At 42.2% G+C, this 13,307-nt stretch overlaps 1 protein-coding gene across 2 annotated transcripts in view; it reads left to right on the forward strand.

Moving 5' to 3' along the window:
• The window catches only part of LOC115460154 (coiled-coil domain-containing protein 201-like), a 33,747-nt gene extending 22,354 nt beyond the window's left edge, over positions 1-11,393 (forward strand). Inside the window, exons 3-4 of one of the 2 annotated variants that reach the window (XR_003940389.1) lie at positions 4,985-5,087; positions 10,871-11,393. Coding sequence is in view for 1 of the 2 variants with exons in the window: in XM_030189993.1 (XP_030045853.1) it covers positions 4,985-5,071 (87 nt within the window). In the remaining variant the exon portion in view is untranslated. Of the gene's footprint in view, positions 1-4,984; positions 5,487-10,870 lie in introns of those variants that run through there. The other variant, XM_030189993.1, reaches the window with a different exon arrangement.
• The last annotated feature ends 1,914 nt before the right edge of the window (positions 11,394-13,307 follow it).

Raw genomic sequence — 13,307 nt, forward strand, 5'->3', positions numbered from 1 at the left:
TGATGCTCTTTAAATACTGTGCATTCAAGACACCTTGACTCTTGGGGACTCTTCTAGTAAACTAAGGAGGTGCATGCAAATCTCTCTCATGAATATTCATTGTGGATATCCTGAAAACCTGACTGACTGTGTGTACAGGCTGACACACTCAAACGGGATCTTAAAATCCCTTGTGAGGGAGGAGAATGAAGCCTTCCTAACTCTCCTTCTTGAGCAAGCCTGGAGAGAGGTCCTGAGTCTTTGGGTCGGGGGAAAGAGATCCACTGTTATTTTGGTTGTGATGTGGGGTCTGTTTTCATGGATGCTGGTAAAGTGCTTAGGAGTGCAAGGATGGTAGTGGGAACATAAGCAGTTGGTGACTCAGCTGTTTGGGAAGGCTAACATGGGTGGGGCTTGGCAGAACAGAGCAAACTAAAATCTTTGGGATGGGAGCAATTCTAATGTCTGTAGGAAAGGGACTGGGGCTCTTTTTTGAACACAACAAGGAAGGAATCTTACACTGTGTAGCTTTGTGTACCCCCCCCCCCCCCCCCCCCCGGTACATTTGTTACTGATGGTAATATGCAAAGTGGATACACTCCAGGAATTATATACCAAAAAATCAAAATAATGCACCAATATTTACAGTATTCTGGAAATATATGCAGACACTTATACTTGGCTCTTAGCCCTAGCACTGTAGTCTACCATCTTCTAGTTGGTCATGTGAACAATGGTGTTTAGCAGCATTGTAACAGAAATGCTGTGGTTAATGGCAACCATAAAATTATTTTGTCTTTTTTTTTTTTTTTTTTTTTTAGTAGGTTGCCAAATGGCCACCAGGCTTCAGATCTTCTGGCCTTTAGTTTATTGTTGAGTTACCAAACGTGTTTGGAAATTTTTTTTTATCTGTATTAGTTGTACCTAATGCTTAGCGGAGCAGTCTGAGAACCAGGAAATTCAAGGTTCAAATCCCACTGTCACTCCTTGAGATCTTGGACAAGTCACTAAGCCCTCCAGGGACAGAAAAATACTTACTGTACCTGAATGTAACTCACATTGAGCTATAACTGGAAAAAATCAAGGGCCTAACTAGAAAAAGGCAGTGGGAATTAGAATATCAATTCACCTATTGGAAAACTAAACAAGTCTGATTAGTATGGATTAATCTTACACAGATATCCAGTACTAACAGAGAACCCTCTCTTTCATACGTGCAGAACACAGACTCTCACCAAGAGCAGAATAAGTAATCACAAACTAAAAACAGAAATATGTACACAAATTAAATTGAACCCCAAAAAAGCTTGACTCCGCATATAATGCAACAACCAGGGAAAGAGAAGCAGTGATGCATGCCTTCCTCTGCTGTGCAAATTATAAAGATAGCAGATGTAAATTTCAAAACCTGGCATATTCCAATCATTCCATTACAAGTTAACAAAAAAAATGGAAAATAAGATGATACCTCTTTTATTGGACTAACTATACAATTTTTGACTAGCTTATAAAGGCTAAAACCTCTTCTCTTAGGTCAGGATACTATAACAGCAGTGTGCTATCACAACCTAAGGAAGGAGGCTGTGGCCTGCAAAAGTTAGAAAACTAGTCAAAAATATATTTAGTCCAATAAAAAATCATCTTCTTTTCCTTTTTTTTTTTTTTCTTTTAAAGTGGGCTAACATTGCTACCATATTATTTTATCCTAAATAAAATTCTTTTTCTACCTTTGTTGTCTGGCCACTTAATGTTTCTAATTGTATTGACCCCCGTCTCTGGTTACTGCTTTTTGTCTTCTTTCCAAAGGTCTCCTGTCCATTTGTCACTTTTGTTCTCTCCATCTATCTTCTTCACCTCCTCTACTATATCCAGCTCTTACACTGATCGGTTTCTTTCAGCTTTCTTCCATTTAGATTTCATTTGTTCATATTTATCCAGTATCTCCCTCTATTACTGCATGTACCTACAGCTTTCATGTTTTTTCTTCACCCTGCCCCCATTCTCCTTCCTCTTATCTCCAATCTTTCACTAACTCACCCAACCGCTGTCATCTTTCTCTCCTTTTCTCTCTCTTTCTCTTTTTTTTCCTCTCTCTCCTGCATCTTTTCTCTCCCCAACCCCATATGCAATATTGCCATTGCCTCTTTGTGTGTCACTCTCACTCTCTCTCACTGGCATATAACAGTATTTTCTTCCTTCCTTCTAGCTACCATCTCTACCAGCCCGAAGCAATAATTACAATGGCACAGCTGCTTCCTTTGGCCTGGTTCCACCTCCTCTGAAAGAGAACGTTGTTTCAGAGAAGGTGGAGTCAGCCTACATGGCTGTGCTGTATAATTGTCACCATGGGCTGGCAGACATGGCAAGTGGAGAGAAGAAAGAAAGAAAAAACACTCTATGCCAGTTAGGGAGGGGAAGGCAGCAGGCGTGAAAGTAGCAGTTTGGGCTGGGAAAGCTTAGCATCTCCAAGCCTCTTATATCAGGCGCCTGTGAGTGGATAGGTACTTGCATTCCTCTTGGCTGATGTCCAGTAGGCGTGGAGGGGCATTTTGAAAGAAATGTCTAAGTTGGAATTTGGACCTCTTTGTAAAATGTCCAAATTCGGAGGCGGGGGAAAAGGTCATTTTCAAAAAAAAGATGGACATCCATCTTTGGTTTTGAAAATACCATGGTCGTCCTTGGATTGATTTTCAGCCATTTTCGAAACAAAAAACATCCATGTCTAAAATGTCCAAATTCAAACCATTTAGACGTAGGAGGAGCAAGCATTTTTAGTACATTGGTCCCCCTGACATGCCTGGACACCAACTGGGCACCCTAGGCGGCATTGCAGTGGATTTCATAAAATGCTCCCAGGTACGAAGCTCCCTTACCTTGTGTGCTGAGTCCCCCAAAACACCACTACCATGGCCTTTACGGGTGAAGGGGGCACCTATATGTGGGTACAGAGGGTTTCTGGTGGGTTTTGGAGGGTTCACGGTTTCCTCCACAAAAGTAACGGGGGGGGGTATGGGCCTGGGTCCACCTGTCTGAAGTGCACTGCACTTACTACTAAACCTGCATGTGCTGTCATGGACCCGAGTATAACATCTGAGGCTAGCATAGAGGCTGGCAAGTAGTATTTTTAATTATGTTTTTTTGAGGGTGGGAGGGGGTTAGTGACCACTGGGGGAGAAATGGGAGGTCATCTCCGATTCCCTCCAGTGGTCATCTGATCATTTTGGGCACCTTTTTGTGCCTTATTTGTAATAAAAAAACAGGTCCGGGTGAAAAGTCCAAGTTTTAGTCATGGACATCTTTGCTTTTTTTCCATTATGGCTCAGACGCCCAAGTCTTAGGAATGCCCAAGTCCCGCCTTGAACACGCCTCCGATACGCCCCCTTGAGATTTAGATGTCCTTGCAACGGACTTCTGACAAAGACGCCCAAAATCAGGTTTCGATTATACCGATTTGGATGTCTCTGTGAGAAGGACGTCCAAGTGCCAATTTATGACACTTTTTGGACGTCCATGTCTATCGAAAATGAGCCTGATGGTGTCTGTCTATCCTGCAATGTTCCAGTGAAGCAGCTTCAACCTGCCTGTCTGTTATGACTGAAAGAAAGATTACTACTAATAATCATTTCTATAGTGCTACTAGACACATTATATGCAGGTACTTTCTCTATCCCTAGAGGGCTCACAATCTAAGTTTTTTTTTTTTTTTTGTACCTGAGGTAATAGAGGGTTATGTGACTTGCTGAAGGACACAAGGAGCTGCACTGGGAATCAATCTCAGTTCCGTGGTATCAAAGTTCACTGCACTAACCGTTAGGCTACTGCTCCCATACATTACTACCCAACATGGCCAAAGATTGATTGACTGACCTGATTTTTTTTTCCATTTCTAGCCCACCTGTTAACTGGGTTACACTAAAACATAAATAATTCAAAAATACAAAAACACTTGTAGAAATGTCAGCAGAGGACTCCCATGTACATTGGAGTTGCTTAGCAGGAAAGTTGCTGTCCTGTGTCTGAAAACTGTAGTTCCCAGACAGTGGTTTTAAGAACTGACAGTTGGCTTTTGTGTCCATGCTGTGCTTACTTGGAGTTAGTGTGAGAACTAATTTCAGCCATATTATCTGGAAGATTTCATAAATGAAATGCACTCAGACTGGACCTTCGGGGGAGGGGGGGCAGAGAGGCTGGGTCACTGTATGAAAGTGACGACATTCATTTGTAAAACAAAAATCCACAGAGGTGGCACTAAGGTACTGTAGATATTCCTCTACTCTCTAGGGCCAGCCTTAGTAATTGCGGGGCCCTGTGTGAACCAGTTATGTAGCCCCCCCCCCCCCCCCACACACACACACACACCCTGAACTTAAGATGTTAACTGAGAGGTCAGGGATTTATTTAATTATTTTTACAGTATTCTTTAATTGCTGAAAAGGCAATAAAATGGTGCTATCCCTCTCTGAGAAGCGCAGAACCAAAAGGTGAGGAGGGGGGCTAGCTGGCAGTGCAATGGGAGAAATTTAGAACATCCATGCTCCGGAGCACATTTACCAAGGGGGAGGGAGAGAAGGAGTGAGAAAAAATGGAGATGGAAAGGGAAAAGGAGCTTTAGCTTTTGGTCAGCTGCCAACTGTAAAGCTGACTCAAGCACAGGGCCTCTAGGAGCGCGGGGCCCTGTGTGGCCACCCTTGTCACCCCTGCTTAAAGCTTGCCCTTCTATTATCCAACATGGCCAAGAGGTGTGGGGTAAAGAGTGCTTGCTCATACCCATGCAATAACCCTAGATTCTACTATGGTGCAAATATACCAAGATATTCATTGTGACCTCAAGACCACCTCATTTATTATATTTAACATAATTGTAATGTCCATGTTTGATAACATATTTTATTTCTCATCTGGTAGATCTGAATCATTTGCTTAAAACATGTTTTCCTCTGTACAATCCTCTGGCAAAAGACAATATCTTGGTCCTTTATGATGACTTTTATTTCCCCTGATTCAGCTAAAACGAATAAGAAGATGGGAAATCCGCCAGCTTAACAACATTGAAGAAGCTACTACCCATGAGCTAGTAATAGAAGAAGCTTGATTAACATATGTCAAAGGTACATCTTTCAGTAAAATGCTAAAAATGAAGTAAAGTATATTCCTGGTGGTTTCGAATGGAGCTGGAGAACAGATCTCAGACTTCCTTTCTACTTGTATTTTGTCATGTTTTCCTGTGCTGCTGCTTCACTGAAACAGCATATATGATGAGCATTGTAGCTCTGCTCCTGTGTTTTCATAAAACATTTCAGATCTAAGTTATTTGTACCTCCTTTGTAATGTTTAATATTTCCAGTCATTACTCATAAGCTACGCAGGAGAAGTAGTACACCTATATTTTGGTATTCTCTACATAGAAACTGAGGAGCCTGTTCACTAAAGTAAAGCTTTATTCCACCTACCATGTGTTTAGTTACAAAAATTAAGGTAACAACAGTGCATGTGGAGAAACTGTTTAGCAAAGGAAAAAAGATGTATGTATGTGTGTGTGTGTGGGGGGGGGGGGGGGGGGGGGATTCAATTCCAACACAGGAATAGTCAAGATATTTTTTATTGTTACACACTTTGAAAGCAGACAACGCAGATCTGCATTTTGGCGCACAGGCACCTACCTCAGGAGTCAACAATATCAGTATAAATGGCATTATTTGAGAATATGGACAATCTTGTGTGACAGGAATAAAAAAACTCAGCATCTTCTATAGAAATATCTATTATTTGGATATGTAAGCAACTGCTCGAAAAAGCGGGCTTCAAACAAGCCAAAATAAATCTGTGTCGAGTCTTAGTGTGTGAATATAAAATTTTATATTGTTTAATCCTTGTATTGGCATTGAATAGGTTCCTTCCCACCCCCCCCCCCCCCCCCCACACACACACACACCTTTTTTTCCTTTGCTTTTGGTTTTTACGAGGAGGACTATCTTTGTCTTTCTTGTGGTAGAGTAACTGTTATTTCACTAAAAGAAAGACAGGCCCAACATCTGCCTTGCAGCTAACACACAGGGCAACACTTACCATATGGTATATGTATCAGCAAATAGAGCGGGTACACTTACTACATCCTGTTGGCATGCAATTACCACACCTGCTGGTGTAAAAAAACAAAAAAAAGAAGCAATCACCTTGATTAACATCCCACCCACCCCTCTTCTCCAACCACTCCATCCCCTAGTCCCCACTTCCTGTATTTACTGGGGGTTCCTTGGTGGTTTAGTAACAGGCAAGAGTGATCCCCCCTCCCCACCTCTCTGCCCCAGATGCACATGCCTTGTCACCAGTCCATGTTCTAAATGGTAGCTCTGACTTCTAGCCACAGTCTTGTACTGTTATCATGGGGCCAACCTACCAAATAGGGAAAGCAAACTTACTCACCTGTAGTAGATATTCTCCGAGGACAGAGAGATGAGTGACATCACTGATGGAACCCAGCTTGGGAAATGCTCCCCCTGCATTCTTTCCAGAAGCATTAGGCAGCATCTTGCTAGACGTGCACGCACCTTCACATCTGTTGTCGCCCCACGGGACGACCTCGGTCTGATGCAATAGCTGAGAGAATTCAACTCTTAAGGCAAGGTGGGCGGGGCACTGAGAAAACTCATCCTTCAGTCCTCAGGCGAGTAAGTTTGCTTTTCAGAGGACAAGCAAGATGTAGTATTCTCACTAATGGGAATCCCTAGATACCAGGCTGTCAAAAAAGAAAGAGGATCAGTGGTTCTCAACTTTTTTTTAACTTAAAACATTTTTATTCATTCAGAATAAAAACAATCAACAAGTATCTAATACAGCAACAGTGCTATCCAAAACTCTGAAAAGGTTTTCCAGAAACCCTAAAACCCCCCTCTCCCCTGCCTACCTCCCCATCCCCCCCCCCCCCCCCAAAAAAAAAAAATCCTAATTTTCCAAATGGGAAAACAGAGACCTCCAAGAAACTGTAAAACCATCAAATCTTCCTCAGCCCAAATGTACCAGTATGTAGGGGAATAAAGAAATATCCAAAATTTCTCCTCTCCCTCTCCCAATGGGCCAGCATTTGTTCTCCTTTCCCCATCCCACCCCCATGATCCTGCATCTCAGTCCTGTTCCCGCCATAACTGGTGAACTGGCATCTCCCTTGGCCTCCTGTCTCACCCTGCCCCCCCCCCCCCCCCCCAATGTACCCTTTTAAAAGTTTTTTTTTTTTTTTTTAATGCTTGGAGCAGCCACAGTGGCCTGCAGCAATGCATACACACTGCAAGTGTCCTCCCCACAGTCTTCCCTCTGACAGTTCCCGCCTACGCGGAAACAGGCAGTTATCAGATATCAGAGTGAAGGCTGTGGGGAGGACGCCAGCAACACATATGCATTCCTGCTGCACTGTCAGCCACAGCTCCAAGCATTAAAAAAAAAAAAAAACTTTTACAAAGGTACACCTGGAGTGGTGGAAGGCTTGAAAGGCCAAGAAAGATGACAGATCGTAGGGAGTGAGAGGGGCATCAGCATCGCTGCAATGTAGAGGGAGATGGGAGGAGATCAAAACCAGACCTTTGTTTTGTTTGTTTGTTTTTTTAAATCTGTGCAACCAATAGGTAAGCTTCCTCTGCCTCTGGGGAATCTGAGCCAGGCTAACCTATGGGCTGATGACATCACAGACTCTGGCGTTTGGCACCCTTTATCGCCAGCGCACTGAGTCAAAGCCTCACCTGGTCTATAGGTTAAACTGGCCCTGCCTCCCCTAGACATGTACACTACAAGTCCACATGTAATTCTGCCACCTTCTTTTTCGCTCCTAGTCTATGGAACAGTCTGCCTTTTGATATCGAATCTGAATGTTCATTAACTAGATTTAAGATGAAACTTAAAGCCTATGCTTTTCAGATGATTTTTGGAGATACTGCTGAGTGCAGGTCCTATGAGTGATCATTGGAGCATTTCACCTTGCATCCCCCCCCCCCCCCCCCCCTTGTCCTTCCCTTCTCCCTTGCCTGACTCCTCTAGGTATTTGTGGGTGTTTTATTTTTCTATTTTTAATTGGAGTTCCTTTCTTTTATGATTTATCTACATTTTTATCTGTTGTTAACCACTTTGACCTTTTCAAGCTAAGGCAGTATATCAAGTATTTGGCTTGCTAACTTAACCAGTTAAGGGCTGAATATTCAACTCTGCCTCAACTCCATCCCTGGACCGCCCACTGAATGGCCAGTTTCAGCTTAGGCAGTTAGTGCTGGTATTCAGCAGTGCTATCCATTAAATGCTACTGCTCAGCAAAGGCAATTTAACTAGGCAAGAGCCTTTCCCTTCCTGGTTAAATCACTGTTAATATTGAACCCCCAATGAAAGGGTTTCTTTTTTTTCTCATATGAAAGTTAATTAGATACTATGCATTCCAGGTTCTTTGTAAGCGTCATCTAAGACCTTGGTGAAGGACGGACAGTTGAATGATTTATTCCCAGTAATAATTTTGAAAAACAAATAAACAGTGTACTGGGGGAAGTGGGTGCAGAAATGTTATATATTACTTTCCAGCAAGGGAGAACCACATGCCTAAGGAAAGGGCTAAAACTGTCAGTAACGCATCAGGGAGCAGATGTGCCAGAAGAAGCGTATGGAGGAAGAGTGCACCTGGGGGGGTGGGGAGGAACAGGGTGAGAGAGAACATTGTTAGGGGTAAGACAGAGTATGGCGGGGAGGACAGAGAGTGGCAGCGGTAAATGATGGGGCCACCACAAATGTTGAGTGTCTGATAACATATATGGTTCTAGTTTTGTTACAGCCATTGTTATTTGGATTAGGGTATGAGAACATTCCTAAATGACTTGATATACTGTAGTATAACCTGCCCTAGTAGTGACTGGCACTTAAGAAGCTGGTGAAATGGGGTGAGACTGGTGGATTCCTGATCAATCATCAGCCGGCGAAGGGCTGCTTCATCCAGAATGCACAGGATTGATGTAATTTGTAATGTTTTCACTGTTGCCTGAATATGAAGAAATCCCAAGAGGCATAAACAAGGAAAGCCTCTTTGTATATATAATCAGTTCACAAAAGCTACATTCAAAAGCATTTATTCTTCCTTCCTTCTTATATGGGCATACTTTTCTGTCATTTCACACTATAATGATCGAAGACCAATACAGCAGGGTGGATGCCACTTAGAAATCCTGATACTACCTTTGACAATATAGTTAAAGGTATCCAAGTGGAATTGCTGAATATACAGCCCTAAACTTTGTTGGATAAATTAAACATTTTAAGCCAGGACAGTTATTTATGCAGTCCTGCTTACAGGCCAGTGGCGTAGCCATGGGTGGGCCAGGGCCCATCCATTTAGGGTTCAGGCCAACCCAAAGGTAGCACACGTTTAGTAGTATCTGGTGGGGATCCCAAGCTCCACCAACTGAAGACTTCCCTCTGATGGTAACGAAAACGCTATTCTCCGTGATACCGGCAACTGCGCATGCTCAGTTTTCAGGACATGCCTGCTGCAGAGGGGGAGGGGGTACATTTCGTGCCCACCCACTTCTTGCCTAGGCCCACCCAAAATCTGTTGTCTGGCTACACCCCTGTTACAGGGTCAGCATTAGGGGTGGCAAATAGGGTAATTGCCCTTGGCACTCCTACCATCAGGGGCTTCAAACCTGCCTCAAGCTAAAGAAGGCATAGACTGAAGGCCAGTTTTTGGGCCTCATCCTCTGTTACTGCCCTGGACCCCTAAATGTCTAACACCAGCCCTGCCTGCTTAAACAGGTAAGTGCACAGAGCTGAATTTTGCCACTATCTGTTTTTTTTTTTAATTCTGACACAAGAATACTACCTTCTTATTCAAAGTCATTGGCATAGCTTGAGTTGAGCATGGAATAGCCACTCCCCAAATGTTGCAAGTGCTAACGTTGATTTAAAGGCTGATGTAGTAAGCCACACAGTAGAGCCACATGAGCATGGCTGAGCACAAGACTTCTACTGTGAACTTAAATTACACTATGCAGAAAGCAACAACATAAAATTATTACATGCATAGAACGTGTGACATAATCAGGGGAAATCTTCCAGATACACGCACACAAAAATTCAGCAGTAAGCATGGCTTCCTGTGTGCATATCCAAAGAAAATGAAAAAGCCAGCACCTATGTTGCTCTGCACATAAATATTAACCTCCAAAATTTTTCTTGCACTTCCACATTTTTGTGAGGCAGAACAACAGTCACAAATGGCTGCTGCCTCTTTCATTTTTGTTCAGACATATGCGTGCTGTTGCTGCTACATCCATCTGTGTTTGTAGATACTTGTTCTAGCTGCAGAAAATAGAAAAAATAGATGTTTGTTTATTTTTTTTTTAAGGGCATGCATCTACCCTTTTATGCTATCACCAGCCCTGGTAAAAAAAAAAATGTCTGTTTCCTTCTGTGCATTATAACAGAATACTTAATGATCTCATTACCATATGTCAGGCTTGTCAAGAGCTGCAAACAGGCCAGATTTTCAGGATATCCCTAAAGTACATGCATAACGAAAAACATAATAGTGGCGCTTAAACTCAAAACAGACCTGACCAAATATATGGTGAATTAACCAAAAAGAAGAAAAAAATGCTCAGTGTCTAATTAACAAATCGATAATATAATCAATAATGGAAAAAAAAACCCTAAATTATTAAAATGTGTGAAGTGTGCTCAGAACCTAGTTCTACCCAAACAGGCTAACACCCACCAATCCCATCATAGCACATTAGAGAGAATGTTGAAAGATAATACAGTCCATTATCAATCGTCTTCTGAAGCAAATGCATGGAAGATACTAATACACACTTATGAGCTGGAACAAAAAAAATGTAACTAGTCTCTCAATTGATTTTCCCAAATGTAGTTCAAACCCCACATGTGTCTGAAGAGTCAACTTATCTGCAAAACTGGTGATCTTCAATGAATGGACTGTGCATCATTAGATGGGAGCGCCTCGGTCTACTATATTCGCACATGAATCCCCCATATGGAGGAGAAGGACTTGAATGTCCAGTACATCCATTGTATACAGATCTCTCTCATGCATATTCATTACTGATCCTTATAATGAGATCCCTTGATTTCACTCTATTTACAAATCTAAATAATACCAAAATAAAGTAACTACCTACCTATTATTTGCTTTCAATTCTTTATTCTTATCAATCAAACCATACATGTATAAAATCCACTTCTGAATTAAATCAGATTATTTTGGTTCTCATGCATTCCATCCATCCACTCCATATCACTTCTCTCATATTCCTGATTCAAACTCTCTTCTCCTTACTGCTGCTTATTTACACCCACTTTTCCTTTGGAGACAGTGTGATATGTTTACATCAATATACCAATATATAGCCACTATTATCATCACATCATATGGAACCCTCTGTTACTGATGAATATACTGTATATTGGGTCCAATTTTCTACTTCAGTTCATTCCGTGCTGAAGCGCTACTGATGCACTCAAACGTGATGTGCTTCCATCAAAGTTACTGTGTAAACATTCTTGAAAAGATGTTACAACAGTTCTCCTTTATTACTGGATAAGCTCCTCCAGTCACTGTATCATACTTCTTCGGTACCTCAGTGATGAACCTCCATGCTCAAATTCAAATCACCAACTTAACTTGCATTGTTGCAAACGTTTATGTTCATATGAACAGCACCACGATTTGACGAGGAGGTTATCCAGTAATAAAGGAGAAATGTTGTAACATCTTTTCAAGTTACTTTATTTTGGCATTGTGGATATTCATTAGGGATATCATGAAAACCTGGTCTGCTTGAACTTGAACAAGCCTGCTATGCATTTTAATGCAATGTGCTGCTATGTCTGCCGAACAAGTTAACACCTATGCTCAATCCCTTTCTGTATTGCTCAACCAGTAATGTGTGCATGAACCCCACAGTAACTGTGCAGCTAGGCTCATGGTAGCTTTCTACATTGAAATACAAAGAACAGTGGAGATGACAAAATGACCAGCTGTGCTTGAATAGCCTGTAATAAATCACTTCTATACAATACTTTTGGGTCTTGAATAGCTTTTTATAAATCACTTCTCTATGACTCGACACAGGCTGTGTTTTGGCTCAGTGGCCTGCATCAGGAGTCTTATGTGGTAAAACAGATAAAAAGAGGTACATATCAAAACAATTACAAGGATAAACATATACCCCCCCCAGATTCTATATAGTGCAACTAAAGTTACATGAGTAAAACGGGGCATATTTCTATTAGTGCGTGCAACTTGGTTAATTTGGACCCACTATTGTAACTGTTGTTTTTTTAAATTATTTATTTCTGTGGAAAAACCTTGAGAAAGCTTAATATATACTTAGACGCCTGAAATAGGCATATTGTTGCCGAAACACAGGATTGTGTTGAGTCCGCTGTATCTGCTCTTTGACAATAAAGACATTTATCTATTCTACCTCTGGAGTTCTATGTGTGTTTGGTTGACTTACATCTCTTCCCTACTTCTTTGGAAAATATTTTCTCCATAGGGTTCCTTCCTTGTCTATCATGCATTTATGTTTTTTGCCAACCATGGTTTTCACTTCTTCTAAACATTCAAACATAGATTTTTGTCTGGGTTGATGAGAAGAGCTGGGTGTTGCTCTCGATTTGAGGGGGCTTCCAGGTCACAGCTGGCCAGACACTCCCAACTGTGCTTAAAAGTGTCTCATCATTAAGAAGGCTATAAGCTGTCTAGGTAGCATAGTCTAGGCTAGCACACTGAACTTTGATGCTACCAAGTGTTGTTCAAATCCCACTGTAGTAGCTGGTCAGCATACACAACTTAAACAAGTCAGCTGGCTAGAGTGATGGAAAGAGAGATTTGTCTTTGAAGAACAGCCCATCCAGGGGTGGCGTGACAATGATCTGGACACAAAGGGGCATGGGCCACTCACCACCTACCAAAAACAAAGAAACTAGATGGAAGCTAGGGGAGAGTGGCCCCACTTACTGCTGTGGACCCTTGGACACTGCCCTATTGTCTCAATGGTAAGTCTTACCATGGAGAATGTGTGTTTGGGAAATCCCAGACTGTTTCACTATCAGGCTTATTTTCGAAAGAGAAGGGCGCCCATCTTTCGACACAAATCGGGAGATGGGCGTCCTTCTCTCTGGGTCGCCCAAATCGGCATAATCGAAAGCCGATTTTGGGCATCCCCAACTGCTTCCCGTCATGGGGATGACCAAAGTTGCCGGGGGCATGTTGGAGGCTTAGCGAAGGTGGGACTGGGGCATGCCTAACAGATGGGCGTCCTCGAGCGATAATGGAAAAAAGA

Source organism: Microcaecilia unicolor, chromosome 1 (assembly GCF_901765095.1).
Source record: "Microcaecilia unicolor chromosome 1, aMicUni1.1, whole genome shotgun sequence".
Lineage (NCBI taxonomy): Eukaryota > Metazoa > Chordata > Amphibia > Gymnophiona > Siphonopidae > Microcaecilia > Microcaecilia unicolor.